Genomic DNA, 14,978 nt, shown 5'->3' with positions numbered 1-14,978 from the left:
TGAGATGCAAAAGCTGAGGAAGATGAATGCATGTGTGAGTGTGTGTGTTTCCATCTTTAGAGGGCAGGGAAAGCTGGGTTCCAGTCCCAGCTGGGCTGGAGGCCCCAGGAGAGCTGGTCCTAACCCTTCTTGCCAGCCCCCTCTGGGAACAAAGCTGCTGGGGAAGGCTAAGACACCCTGAGCCTGCACTAAGACCTGAGCAGGGAGAGGGGAAGAGGCAGGCTGGGCTGCCTTTGGGTGCTCCAATCTCCCCAGCCTCCGTGTTAATGCTGCGGTCACTGTCCAGGCAAAGCCAGAGAGCACCGAGGCCAGGGCCAAGCACAGGAATCTCTCCAGGGCCAGCTGATTGACAGGTACAAGGTGCAGAGCAGCTAGCCAGGTCTGTCCTCTGCCTTTGAATGGACAGAGCCCTTGGCTCAGCTCTGGGTAGCTGCAGAGGCAGAGATCCCTTAGTGTCTATAATAAGCAGTGCCAGGAGCAGGCCAGGCTCAGTTGAGACCCAGTCCCAACCCTAGGCAGATTCCCATTCATCCTTCTAATGTTCAGCTTAGCCCTTAGAAAGGAGGTGTCCTTTCTCTTATCTGGGATGGGTGGCCTTTCTTGGTGCCTCTATCTGCTGGGCCTGGTCTATGTCACATCAAGGTTGTTGGTTTTTCTACTGTCTCTTCTACCAGCCTGTGACTCCTGGAGGGCAGGGCTGGTTGTGTTCACTAACCAGTCCCCAGCTCCCATCAGAATACGCCAGGCCTGTGCTCAGCGAGTCACCACTGAAAGAACAAATGCCTGGGCAGCAGCCCTGTCTCTCAGCCAAGGCTCTTTTCCCATTTAACCAGCCCTGGTGTGTGTGTGTGTGTGTGTGTGTGTGTGTGTGTGTGTGTGTGTGTTGGATTGGAGAGTTATTTCAAGGGATCCTCCATTCCATTTGGGCACTTATGTTGCCTATGGTCTGAAAAAATAATATCCCTACAAGTTACAGTAAATATATGCTCTATTAGTTTCCTCCGCGATGAATAAAACACATAATCCATTTAATGTCTGCTTGAAGTCTCTTGTGATTATGTGTGTTTTTCCTTTATTTGGACCTCAGGGGCAGACAATTTAATTGATCACGGTCTTTGATTCATGACTCCTTGTCATCATTAGCCCATATACATCCCAACTTGATTTTATTTTAGACTTTTATGGAGGTTTGTATGTACTGGCACATATGATGCATCTATCATCCAATCCAAAACTGGATCATTACCAACCATTTACAAATTTATCTATATCTGGCTTCCTCAGAGGGAGCATTCTTTTCCATGTTGCATTTATCATCCTTTGCTCTTAGGTTTTTTTTTTTTTTGGTTTTATCACATGTGGTGTGTCTAAACAGCTGGTTGTTTGGTTTTACTCGTTTCTGAACTTCATGTTAGTTAATATGCATTTGTTCAATCAGTGGACACCTAAAAGGCGATCCCTATCAAGTGCATCCATCTGATAAACTCTTTCTGAAGTCCAAGGGCATCCTAACAACCTGTACCTCCCGCCTCAGGGGCATGGATAATGAAGGATGATGTCGTCCCCACAGCGGCTGCCAGGCAGCCTCCCCAGCGACGCGGTGGCTGAATAATTAATGACAGGGGGACATGTTCACTCTGAGTTATAAGAGAAAAAAGCAGGTTACAAAACTGTGGACACAGGATCATCCCAGAAAAAACACGAGGCTCTATGCATTGATGAACATCTGCAGTATAAACATTTAAAAATTCCTGGGTGGTGGGATAATGAGCACTTATTTTCTTCTTTGATTTTGAAGAATATTTTTTCCACATTTTATCTCTAGCTCCCATTTCTAAACAGATGAATGATGCTATAAGTCAAGCGGGGGCGGGGGGGGGGGGAGCCTTGCGTTGGAGAAGACTCAGAGGTGGGAGGATGGCTGTCACCTGCCGGGGGCCACGGGGAAGCGAAGGACCATGTCAAGCCCTGGGTGAGAGGGGCGGGCATGGAGAAGGCAGTGGGTCTGCTGATAAACCAGCATTGCCTCTGAGAGCACAGAGCTCCGACCAGGGAAAGGCTGGGGACCTCCTGAAATGGGGCGGGCGGGGGGAGGGCTCCATTTCCTGCCCGAAGCCTGCTTGACACACTGGGTATAGCTATGGTCTCTCAGTCAACCTTCACCATAAGCCTCTGAGGTCAACTTGCACCCATTTCTATGAGAGAGAAAACCGAGGCTCAGATGGCGTTACAGCCTGAATTGTGTCCCCCAGACCCACAAGTTGAAGACCCCACTCCCAACACTTCAGAATGTGGCCTTATTTGAAGCTCGATAATTCAAGTGAATTGAGGTCATGAGGCTGGGCCTTGATCCAGCATGACGGGGTCCTTGTTAAAAGAAGAAATTAAGCCATAGACACACAGAGGGAAGCCCGTGTGAAGACACAGGGAGATAGTCATCTACAAGCCAAGGAGAGAGGCCTCAGAAGAAAGCCACCCTGCGGACACCTTGATCTTGGACGTCTGTGGTCCAGAATCATGGAAGATAAATTTCTGTTGTTTAAGCCACCCTGTCTGCAGCATTTCGCGGCAGCCTTAGCGAATTAATACAGATGGGTCGGGTGACTGGTCCAGGGTCACACAGCTGCTAGGGGGAGGAGTTAGGACCCAGACGCCCGTGTTTCTGACCCCGAGAGCTGAGCTCTTGGCCCCTCCACTATAAGGAAGGCCATCCTGTCTGATGCATAACTCAGGCTGCGTTTGATGCTGGGTCCCTGTTTGACCAGCACTCTTGTCTCCTTGCGCCCTGACAGTAGCTCCAGATCCCAGGGGCACCGGCTGCCCTTCTCCTTCCTTGCTGCATCTGTGGATGCAGCCCTCAGAAGGCCAGGATACTGGGCGGGGCTTCGGGGACATTTCTCCAGAGCCCGTTAAGGCCCAGGGCTCTTCTGAGCTCTGCAGAGGCTGACCCTGAGTCTGAATCAGCTGCCAGAAAACTCTAAGGGGTCAGAACTCAGGGGCTCAGCTGCTACTTCACAGGTTCTTACCGGGAGGTGACACCTGTAGCCACGGCAACGGGAGAATGTGTTTTACACCTTCTGCCGGTCGTGCCGTCTTGCCGGAGTTTGAAAGCAGAGGAGTGCCCCCCCGAATGCCACCCAGCCAGCTTCCTTGGGTGCAGAGCTGGAGGAGGACTCCCGACCAAGCCCTTCATCACTGGTGAAGAGCCTGAGCCCCCCGTGGGGAGCAGGGCTGCCCAAGGATGGACACCCAGGCCTGGAAGCCAGTCACCGTGCCACCCGCTGAGCTTGGGCTGGCCTGGGAGGACCTGCTTCTCCCCCAGGCCCTGGGCCCGCCCCTATCTCCTGGGGTCTCCTGCAGGTGGTGGCAGGGGCTGGCATACCTGAGAGGTTGCTGAGGGTCGTGACTTTGTGGCAGTACTGCTCCAGCAGCGCCCACAGGGGCTGGTCTCTGGGTGCCTGGTTGGGCCCGGCTGCCTAGAAGATAGGAGGGAGGAGGGTCAGGCCCCGGCTGTACAGTGACAACACATGTCTGCTGCCCCGCCCCCTGTCCTGTCACTTGTCTCTCTATTGTACAGAGAAGAAAACAGAGGAAGGAAATGCCCAAGGCCACACATCAGAACAGCAGCGTGGCCAGGCCTGGAATCCTGACAAGGCCTTAGAAGTGGTCCAGGGCAGCTTGGCCCCCCGGGGAAAGTAGATGCTCTGTCCATCCCTTGGTCCACAAAGGTCTCCTCCTCAGTTCGGGATGAGCCCTGTGGCCTTCTGGCAGTCAGACTGGTGAGGGGTGTCTCCCAGTGGTTCATTTCCCCAGAAAACATTGGTACAACACCTCTTGTGTGTCAGACCCTGGCTGGGGGACACAGTGGGTGTCCTCACTGTAGTTCCCGGTCAACTAGGACTCCCCTAGACTTGGACTAGGCAGAAGAGAGGAGAAGACGTGACTTTGTTTCCTTGTCACATAGGTAAACAGACAGTTACAAAAGGTATTAGCTTAACACAGGAAAAAAAAAAGACTCCTAACTTGGACTTGGGAAGACAGGGCAGGCTTGCTGGAGGAGGTGGCACTCTAAGGACAATCAGAAGGATGAATGGGGGAAAGGGAGGGACCACGGTGCCCGTGTGGGCACTTACAGGGAACAAACATGGTTGTTGCAACAATGGCAATCCCATTCAAAAGACAGAAACCACCTGGGATCCCATCCACTCAAACAAATCACTCGAGGGTGCTGGATGTGGAGGGACGAAGTAGATGTGCTCAGGGGAACAGCTTCTGTTGTGAAAGATGGATGGGTAACCAGCTTGTTACAGTGTCTACTGTACAGTGAGAATGAATGATGTAGTATCATGGAGGAGGTCATGCTGATATGGGTTTTGAAGGCTGAGTAGGAGTTTGTCCAGTTGTTAAGGGTGGTGCCAGGAAGGGTGCCGTAGATAGAGAACAAAGCATGTGCAGACATAGACAGGCTTGGAAATGCTTGGTGTGAGACTGAACAAACTCAATGCCCTCTAAAATTCTAACCTTTGTCCCCCATTCTTCTCAAGGCCCCCACTTTCCTTACCCTGCGGCCAGCGTGTGTGTGAGAGTGCATGCACTTGCCTGTGTGTGTGCAAGATGACTTCTGTACCACCTCCTCAACACTAATAATCCTGACTCTAGGATTCTAGAAGGCATTGCCCCACTAGTGGGCAGCCTCTTCCATTTCTCCTGCCTGTCAGATATTTTCCTTCCTGGCAGCTGGGTCAATGTTTGTCCCAGGATGTCTCCAGGAGCAGGGCCTTTCAGCCCTCAAACATCACGTTCCCCACATCAAGCTTAGTCTATTTCCTGTGCTGGGGCTGGAGGCTGCACGCTCAGCCTCACCACGTCGGCCCGGAGCTCCTAATTAATGACCCTCCTTGGTCAGATGGGAGAGCTGAGGGTGGCAGGCCACCACTTACAGGCACTCACTGCACCTGGGTTCTGCCGCTCTCTCCACGGGGCTGGAGCAGGAGGAAGTGCTGGGGAGCAGAGGTGTTGTGTGTGAGATTAGTGTGTGTGTAAAGGGTCTGTGTGGGGGCACATCTATCTGTGTAGGGCGTGTGGCTGTGAGTGTGAGTAGTGTGGGCATAGTATGTGCAGTGTGGGTCCGGGTCTGGGTGCTATAAGGGGCTTCCTGAGCCATCAGCCGGGAGCGCTGGCCTCCTGGCCTGCAGGGCAGACAGCGGGGGCCATGGTCTTGCTGTTCCCATATTCCAGGGCTGCCAGGAGCTCCTTAGCATCAGCTTCCATCAGCATCTCAAGGTCCTGCTGCCAGAGAGCCACCTGCCAGGGATGAGGTGGGCTGGGGCGGGGCCACTCTGGATCCTGGGATCTTCCGAGAAGAATTCTGATGCCCCACCCTCAGCTGGGTCTGGGGAGACTGTGGGCCCAGGGCCTGACCCATCACCCCTTCCCAATTCCCTTCTCTCTGTTTGCGAGGCAGCTAGTAATGCTCTCCTTGGGGGGAGGGGGGAGTTCCCAGTGAGACACCAGCCTCTGGAGGTCACTGTTGAGGCAATGCTCAACCCAGAGGCAGACCGTGTTGACCGCGGACTCTCTGACTGACTAGTTTTGCGTCTTAGATACAGGCTCCTTCTCTCAAAGCCCCCAACAGCCACACTGTAGCCCCACTCAGGGGTCTCATGTTCGACTTTGCTTGGGATCTGAACACCTGGCTCTGAGCTCCTGGACAAGGGCGGCAGGGCACCCTCTGCCAGGACTCAGGCATTATGGGGCTGCCCTTGTATCCGTCGCTGTGGTCTGAGGCTGTGGCTGTGTTCTTTCTGAGAAAACAGAGGGGAACAGGCTGCCGTGCCCAGTGTGAAACCGTGCTGTTCCAGCCTGGGCAAAATGGGTGAGCAGAACTGAAGTGGCATTGAAGGAGTTCCCTGGTGGCTCAGGGGGTTAAGGATCCAGTATTGTCACTGCTGTGGCTTAAGTTACTGCTCTGGTGCAGGTTTGATCCCTGGCCTGGGACCCTGTACCTGCTGTGGGAGTGGCCAAAAAAAAAGTGGTTTTGGAATAACTCTCAGATCTGGGCTCCATCTCCTATAACTGCTCTACTGGTCCAACAAGCTGGCAAAGCCAAAGATGTTCATTCTCTTCAAGGAGCTGCTTGTGTGGATTTGACTCAGTTTACACTTGCACCATACCCTGGAGGTGCCTATTCTGGACAGAGTTGCTGCTGCTGCTGCTGCTGCTGCTGCTGCTGCTGCTGCTGCTGCTGGCTGGTGGGGCAGGGAGGAGGAAGGAGAGCCCCCAGCACTCAGACTGCACATGGTGGGCCAGGGAAAGCAAAGACACAGCCAGGAATAATTACCCCCAAGGCCTGGGTGCTGAGCTCTCAGCGCTGGCAGGCTGCAAACACACCCTTGTTCAGTGCTCTGGGGATGCTGCCTCTCAGCTCTGCAGCCTTGGCCAAGTTACTTAACTTCTTTGAGGCTTGGCCTCCTCATCTTTAAAATGGGAAAGAATACAAACTCCATGGGGTTTTGGTGTGCATTAAACAAATGACTAAATGTCAAGAGCTGCTTCAAAGTCATCTAGGGGAGGCCCACAGCCCAGCTAAACCCTTCTCCTTTACAAAAGCCTTCTAGAAACCTCATGTTCCACCTTCCAAACTCTGCAGCCAGCACAGTACCCTGCCTCAGCTCTCAGCACCCCTTCCATGGACAGTGGCCCCTAAAGACACAGCCTGCACCTCCCTCACTGGACCCACTACGCAGCAGTGCTCAGTGGATGCTGGTGAGGAAACCGGGCATGGGAGCTGAGTCCAAGGGGAGGGAAGGACGTGGTCCACGCAGGCTGAAAGATAAGAAGAGCAGAAAAAATTCCAGGGGCAGAAGCTGAGCAAGCAAAGGCTTAGAGGCAAGAAAGCCCAGGGCTGCTCAGGAAGCAGCAAGCCTCCGGTATGGGGGATGCTATTCAGAGGGTAGAAGGAGACAGGTGGGAAAAAGAGGCTTCTCTGGTGTGAAGTCAGCATTTACTACACACTAGATGCAGCTCTAAATGCTGCAGGACAGCCCCTTAATCCTCACAACAGCTTCTGAGGTAGCTGTGAATAATCCCATTTTACAGGTCTAGCAACTGAGGCCCAAAGAGGCAAAGTCACCTCCCAAGGCCACACAGCAGGTGAAGGGCTGAGGCAGGATATGACAGGCAGGTTGGTAGGTTACTGGTTGGTCAGATACACACAGAAGAGCTGATTCAGGATGAGGAAGTGAAGGCTGGTGGTTCATGGTGCTGTGAGCTCAGGTTCTGGGCTTCTGTGATTGTCAGGTCGCCTTCTTTCTGATTTTTCCCTTTGAGGATGGCCAGGTCCTGCTTCCAGCCTCTGTGTGCCTGAAGTTGGAAGCCCTCACCTTAGAAGAGGGCAAGGGAGAGGCCCTGGCAGGGGGAGGAGGCAGTGGATCAGAGCCAAGATGCCAGCTGCTCTTCTTCCACCTTGGGCCCTGTCCAGGCAGAAGCTCTGCCCCAGGGGCCAGGCGAGCCTCAAAGGTGCCACTTCTCTGGAGCCAGGGGGTCTGGCCCAGCCTAGCGCTCCCTCCTGGCTTGGCGACAAACTTTCTCTAAATTTAGCTGCTGGTCTAAGCCTGGGAGCTTTGGGAGTGCAGGTCCTGTGGCCAGGCTGCCAGTAACTGGAGGGGAATGGGGTAAGCTCCCCCACTTGTCTCCTCGCTCTTGGCCAAGGTCAGAGAGGACTCCTCTGGGAGGGGGAGGATTCCTCTCCTGGTGTTTTCTTTCATTCACTGGTTTCATTGAGCCTGAGCTAGGAAGAGAGGAAGGAAAAATTCAGGCCTTGGCCTCGGGAAAGAGGAAGAGATGGGGAGACTGCAGATGGAAAGGGATGGGGGGGATGGGGAGGGCGGGAAGAGGGAAGGGGAAGGGGAGGGGGGATGGGGAGAGGAGGGAGGAGTAGAGGGGAAAGAAGGGGCGGAAGAGAGGGAGGAAAGCGGGAGAGAAGGCAGAGTCTGGGTGCTGACACAGGGGAGGCAGGAGGGAGCTGAGGCTGGCAGAGGCGAAGGGTGAGGGATTGCAAGTCCTCCGAGGGAAGCAGGTTATTCTCTTCTGGAGTATCCTGGCAAGCTTCCTGGAAGGGGAGACTTTTAGATGCTCAGTTCTAACCCATCAGGTGCTAGGCCTTTGGTGTTTTTTGTTTGTTTGTTTTTGTTTTTTGTTTTGGTCTTTTTAGGGCTGCACCTGTGGCACATGGAGGTTCCCAGGCTAGGGGTCTAATTGGAGTTACAGCTGCCAGCCTATGCCACAGCCACAGCAACTCCAGAGCCGAGCTGCATCTTCGACCTACACCACAGCTCACGGCAACACCAGATCCTTAACCCACTGAGCAAGGCCAGGGATCGAACCTGCGTCCTTGTGGATACTAGTCAGATTCGTTTCCTCTGAGCCAAGACAGGAACTCCCAGGTGCCAAGACTTTGATCAAGGATTCCCATCCCTGAATGTTCCAGCATTTTCCCACTTTGCCATCCAGTCCGAATCCAGCCACCAACTCTCCTGGAGAAACTTCCAGGCCTCTCCTTGTCATGTGTTCTCTCTCATCTCTGAAAGCCTGTGGCTCCCTCTCGCCCCTGTCCCTCTTCCCTGACCTGTGTCAAGCCCTGGGCCCTGCACACCGATGTCTGAGGGAGCGAGGAGGGAGGGGAAGAAAAGGGACCCGGAGGGATGGAGGGAAGGTGGGAGCTGGCCAGCAGGAGGCCCTATAGCAGGTCACTAGGCCTAAAATTATCTCCTCCATGATCAACTCATCAAAACGTCACCTCTTTCTGGTTTGTTTCGGCGTCTGAGTGTCTTACAGTTTTGTAAAGCAAAGGGAATCTGGAGTCAGGCTGCCTGTTTGAATCCTGGCCCTGCTTCTCCCAGATGGGTGACCGTGGCACTTGACCTTGCTGCAGCTTCCCCATCTGTCAAATGGGGATAATGACGGTCTTATGCCCTGAGGTGGCTGCGAAGCTTAAAACAGGTAATGGGTGTCAGGGCTAAGAACAGTACGAGCACACAGTAAGGCACACAGTAGATGCTAGACGGAAGAAGCAAAATAAGCTTAATGCATACTATTATCTGTCCCTCTGGTAGATTTGAAATAACATCCTAAAAAATGAGACTTTTGAATAAAGTGGCTTTAGACAAACTGACTGAGGAGTCCTAAAAATGCTTAAAATTAGATAAAGTAGAAAATGACAGCTAAGAGGATTCAGAATGGCCCTTAATTCATAAAGTGCTACAAATTTGAGACTTACTAGGAATATGAAATGAACTAGGCAGTGCCCTCAGACAAAGTGGTTTTTTAAAAACATACTAAAACATCCACAAAATGGCAAAAACAGAGAGACTAAATTAGCTGATTAGGTTAGAAAACATTCAGAAAGCAGCTGAATTTGGGCAAGAGTTATTAGATGAATTAGCTTCTGGTAAATGGCCCTTGAGTCCCCCACTCCTACCCTGCAGACCCTGGGTGTGTGTGTGTGTTTTGGGAGGGATGCAGGGCCTTGGCCTTGGTCTTGGGGGAGGGCTGCACAGGTTAGGGAGGGTCCAGGCTTCTGGAGTCTGGGTCTTCTTTCTTTGCTGAGCCTTCTCAGAACATGCAGCCCCTGTGCCCCAGAAAGCAGCAAAAACCTGGGGCAAGAGACCACACAAAGAAGGGCTATTCTGTGACTCCACAGGGGGATCACCTTGTTGCCCACAGGTCCGAGGGGCTGGACCCGGCCAAGATTTCTGGGGTCTTCACAGAGGGGGAGGCAAGGTTAGATCACGGGTTCAGGAATCCAGCGGCCACATTCCTTAGCCTTACTCGACCTCTGTTTCCGTCTGTAAATAACTGTTCCAGCCTTTCCAGTGTTTTAGCAAAGGGCTTAGCACAGCACCTGGTGCCCAAGACGGCTGCATGATCACAGCGCTGCCTCCCAAAGTAGTTTCTTAAAGGTCTCACTAGGGTCAAGGTTTGGTTCCTCCAGGCTCTTGCAGTGAGTCTGGGCCAGGGTATCCTCCCCACTCGGCTACCAGATGGCACGTTCACAAATGCACATTAGATCAGGCCCCTCCTTAGTTTAGCAAGCCCTGAGCTCCCCATGCCCTTGCGATAGAAATCAGATCCTGGAATGATAAAGAAGCTGTGGTACATAGATGCAATGGAATATTACTCAGCCGTAAAAAAGAATGAAATAATGCCATTTGCAGCAACATGGATGGACCTAGAGACCTAGAGATGGTCATACTAAGTGAAGTAAAGCAGACAAGGACAAATATCATATGTTATCATTTATATGTATGTAGAATCTTAAAAATGATACAAATGAATTTATTTACAAAACAGAAATAGGAGTTCCCTTCGTGGTGCAGCAGAAACGAATGTGACTAGTATCCATGAGGACGCAGGTTTGATCCCTGGCCTTGCTTGTGGGTGAAGGATCTGGCTTTGCCATGAGCTGTGGTGTAGGTCACAGATGCCGCTCAGATCCTGAGCTGCTGTGGCTGTGATGTAGGACCCCTAGCTTGGGAATCTCCATGTGCCGCAGGTGTGGCCCTAAAAAGACAAAAAAAAAAAAAAAAAAAACCGAAAAAACCAATATAACAGAAATAGATTCACAGACTTTGAAAACAAACTTATGGTTACTAAAGGGAAAACCTGGAGTTCCCGTGGTGGCGCAGTGGTTAACGAATCCAACGAGGAACCTTGAGGTTGCGGGTTCGGTCCCTGCGCTTGCTCAGTGGGTTAAGGATCCGGCGTTGCTGTGAGCTGTGGTGTAGGTTGCAGACGCGGTTCGGGTCCCGCGTTGCTGTGGCTCTGGTGTAGGCCGGTGGCTGCAGCTCCGATTGGACCCCTAGCCTGGGAACCTCCATATGCCCCGGGAGTGGCCCAAGAAATAGCAAAAAAAAAAAAAAAAAAGACAATAAAGGGAAAACCTGGGGGAGGAGGGGTAGATTAGGAATTGGGGATTAACATCTACTCGCTACCATATATAAAACATATAATCAACAAGGACCTACTGTAGAGCACAGGGAACTCAACTCAATATTCTGAAATAACCTATGTGGGAAAAGAATCTGAAAAAGAATGGATATAAGTATGTGTATAACTGAACCACTTTGCTGTACACCTGACCCTACCCTAACACAACACTGTAAGGCAACTATATGCCAATATAAAATAAAAATTAAATTAAAAAAAAAAGAAGTCCCATCCCACCAGGACCCACCCTGCCCCTGGAGCCTCACAGCATCTCTTCTCAGGGCTGGGACTGCAGCCCTCCCCCAGCTTGCTCAGGACACCCCATCTCCACCTCTGCCATCCTGCCCACTTCCCAGCAGACTTCCTCCCAATCCAGGCAGAGGCTCTCACACCTGCACACAGCTGCTCTTAGTTCCCATGACCAGAGCTTGTAAATGTACACAGTTCTTCACATTCATTTTCTTCCTGCCAGCGTCTCCTCCAGGTTATCAACTCCACAGGGCAGGGGGTGGGGTGGGAGGGGTGGGCTGCTGTTTTCTCCCTTGTGTCTTTACCATGCACAATCCTCCTTAACTACTGGCTGAATCAAGTATTACTGAATAAATAAGAGGGCTGGAGGCCAGCCCCCGCTCTCACCCTGCCCCGGGTCACCTCCCTTCCCCATCACCTGCTCAGGTCACTTACTCTCATTTCAGAAATCTCAGAATAGTTGGATGAAGACCCAGGAATAAACCCTGTTACCACGAAGACCCAGAGCAAAGACGCCTGCATTTGGGGGCCAGAGACACTACGTTCCTCTCTAGCTGGTTGCGTCCTGAGGAACTTGGGGTGAATCACTAGTCTCCGGTCTCAGGCTGTCCAGGGAGGGTTGGGGGCAGGCCCTGGGCTGACTCTAAGGGGAGAGGAGGCTGTTGCCTCTGAGGTACCCAGGGTACCCTCCCCCAGACCCCTCCACCTGGCTAGGCTCTGGGGCAGCAACCAGAAGCCTTCTCCCTCTAACCAGCTTGGGCAGTTGGCATCACAATCCACAGAGGGGAGGGCTGAGGGGCAAGCCTGGCCCTAACAGCAGCCCTCTTGGAAGGCACCTATCCCGGGAACAAGTGGGTGGGGACCAGAAGAGCTCAGAGCCCAAGACAGGGGGAGTGGGAGGTGAGGGGGGTGGGGGGGGCACTGAGCCCACTCCACAGCCTCCATGCAACCCAAATGCAGCCTGCGATGTTATTAAGAGGACCTGGCATGTCTAGGAGCCACTGGGCCATCTGCCCATCGGGGTACTGACCACACCTCAGCATGGTGCCCACTCCTCCTCTCCACCTGACCAGACACCCTGGGAGGGCAGCGTCCCCCCGTGTTTTCATCTCTAGTACCTGGCACAGAACTACAGCTGTATTTATTGAGCGCTTACTCTGTGCCAGGCACGGTGCTCGGAGCTTTCCTTCCTCGTGACAACCCTATTCAGGAAGCACCCAAATCATCCTCGTTTTACCCAGCAGCAAAGCGGGGCTTTGAATCAGGTCTGTCCGCAAAGCCGCTCTGCCGCGGACGGTGGGCGCTCACTATCTAGCTGTTGAATGAGATAAGGGCTAAACGGAGGAGTCCTCTGTGTACATGTGGGGACAGGAGCAGGCCTCCTGACCTCCAGCCTGGCTCTGTCCCTTGCATCGTATAGCCTCTGAATCCTTCTAATGTCGTGGTTCTTCATGAAAAGTGTGGCCTGGGACAGATCACCCTCCCTCTCCGAGCCTCAGTTTCCCATCTGTAAAACGGGGAGAGGATTAGAGGTAGATTCCTCCTGTATCCAGTTCTGAAACTTGCTCCCTCCTGGCCTCACCCCCCTCTTCTCCAGAGCGTTCTGTGCAGCTCCTTCTCCATCCCTTCACCCCTGGCCAATGGGCACCAGGTGGGGGTTGGGGGGACACCCACAGTTTTGAGAAACCTCTAGCAAGGTTGGTTTGCCCAAGCGCCCCCCGGCACCGTTGCTCATTTGGTACTGAGAGCTTCCTGGTTTCAGGTGCAGAGAGGAGGGTGGGGACAGGGCTGCCGGGGGCGGGGGGGGCTCTCTGGTGGCCCTTTGCAGGGAAAGGCCAGAACTGCCATGGGGTGAGGAAGGGACTGACGCTCCCGCACGGGAGATGGAGTGGGATCCACGGGGAGGAGACAGGGTGGACAGGGGATAGAGAATTTCTGGACCTGAGGCAGGGCATGGCCCAGACACTAGTGCGGCCCCAGAACGTTCTGCTCAGCCACAAGGGCTTCGGGGTCTCATCCCAGCTAGTGCGAAAAGTTTCATCTCCCCTCCACCTGCCCCTCACCCAGGGAGGACATCTCTAGCCCATCCCCGGATGCAGGGCTGCCCAACCCCATCCCGGCCACCGAGCCCTGAGACCTCCTCCACCCAGCTCCTAACAGGGTCGAGGAAACTGGGCCCAGGAACCGAGCAGTGAGACCCCCTACGGCCTCGCGGTCGGGAGAGCACGGAGCTCCAGCTCCCGGCGCCCCCACCCTGAGAACAGACCCTCACTCCCCGCACTTACTTTGAGCAGCGGCGGGAGGAGGCAGAGCAGGCAGAGGAGCGAGCGTGGGGCGAGGAGGAGGCGAGGGGGCCCCGTGGGACCCCCCATGCCCTCAGCGGCTGCTGACAGGAGCGCACCTCCCAGCACAGCGGTCCCGCCCCGCCCGCTGCCCTCCCTCCCCCCCCTCCCCCTTCCCCCTCCCCCCTCCCGCCTCCCCCGGGTCGGAGCCCAGTCGGCCCCTCCCTCCCCACCGCGCCAGGCGGCCAAGGTAAGGCCTTGACCACTGGGGCAATCTCCCCACCTCCCTGGGCTGCAGTGACACCGCCCCGCAGCCCGCCCCCTCCAGGTTATTTATAGTGGTGCCCCGCAGCAGCTTCTGCCCAAGCGGCCAGGGGCCAGACTCTGCCTCCAGCCTGCAGAGAAGGGGTTAATGCCTCTTAGCGGCTGGCCAGCCACCTTTGCCAGGGCTGTAGCTACCCACGCTGGGGAGAGAGGAATTGAGAAACGGAGGAGGGAGTCTCGGCTGTGGTTGTGGCCAGAGCACACAGTGCCCCGGGGTGGATCTCATCCCCTGCCAGGCTTTCCAGCCCTGCAGGCATCTTCCAATTGTCCCGGGAGCTTTTACCAGGCACCACTGCCTCTTGGGACAATTGAAATTTGATCTTGGAGGCCAGACTAAATAATAGTTTTGTATCCATGTTCAACTTCCTGATTTTGATAACTGCATATTCTTAGGGAATATTTTTTAGACTAAAGGAAGACAATATAGTGAACTTATTTTCAGATGGTTCAGAAATACACACAGGAGTTCCCACTGTGGCTCAGCAGGTTAAGAACCTGATTAGTATCCGTGAGGATGCAGGTCCATCCCTGGCCCTGCTCAGTAGTTTAAGGATTCAGCGTTGCCACAAGCTGCGGTGTAGGTCAGAGATGTGGCTCAGATCCCATGTTGCTGTGGCTGTGGTGTAGACCTGCAACTGGCAGCTCAGATTTGACCCCTGGCCTGGGAACTTCCATGTGCTGCACATATGGCCCTAAAAAAAAAAAAAAAGAAAAAGAAAGAAACACACACACACACAACACATACCACACACAGACATGTAGATGAGAGAGAGAAGACAAGAAAACAGACAAGATAAAATTAAATAACTGGTAATGTGGGCAAAGGGTATGTGGGTATACTCTGGATCTTTCTTCCAACTTCTTTGTAAGTTTGAAATAAAATGCTAACAATATATTTGAAAAAAAAAAGCAAAAAACAACCACAACAAATGCAGCAATGCCAGGCCCCACCCAGAAGTTCTGATGATGTAGGTTGGGATGGGGCCCTGGCATTGGGATGTTTCTGTACATTTCACAGGGATCTGAACATGGGGCAGTGCTGAGCAGCGCTCCTCTCAGGAACAGGTCCAGCCTGGGTCCGGGTCAGGGCTCAGGAGGTGTGGCCTCTTCTCTGGGAGCCAATGAAGCAGCTGCTGG

At 53.5% G+C, this 14,978-nt stretch overlaps 1 protein-coding gene across 6 annotated transcripts in view; it reads right to left on the bottom strand.

The window, feature by feature from the left end:
* The window catches only part of CRHR2 (corticotropin releasing hormone receptor 2), a 44,280-nt gene extending 30,628 nt beyond the window's left edge, over positions 1-13,652 (bottom strand). For all 6 annotated transcript variants that reach the window (XM_047763608.1, XM_047763605.1, XM_047763607.1 and 3 more), the window contains exons 1-2: positions 13,521-13,652; positions 3,383-3,476 (exon numbers count right to left, since the gene is read on the bottom strand). In XM_047763608.1, the coding sequence (XP_047619564.1) occupies positions 3,383-3,476; positions 13,521-13,607 (181 nt within the window). In that variant the 5' untranslated portion in view covers positions 13,608-13,652. The remainder of the gene's footprint in view (positions 1-3,382; positions 3,477-13,520) is intronic.
* Positions 13,653-14,978: the final 1,326 nt, after the last annotated feature.

The sequence above is a fragment of the Phacochoerus africanus genome, chromosome 16, assembly GCF_016906955.1.
Source record: "Phacochoerus africanus isolate WHEZ1 chromosome 16, ROS_Pafr_v1, whole genome shotgun sequence".
Classification (NCBI taxonomy): Eukaryota; Metazoa; Chordata; class Mammalia; order Artiodactyla; family Suidae; genus Phacochoerus; species Phacochoerus africanus.
This window is presented reverse-complemented; position numbering and strand designations above follow the sequence as displayed.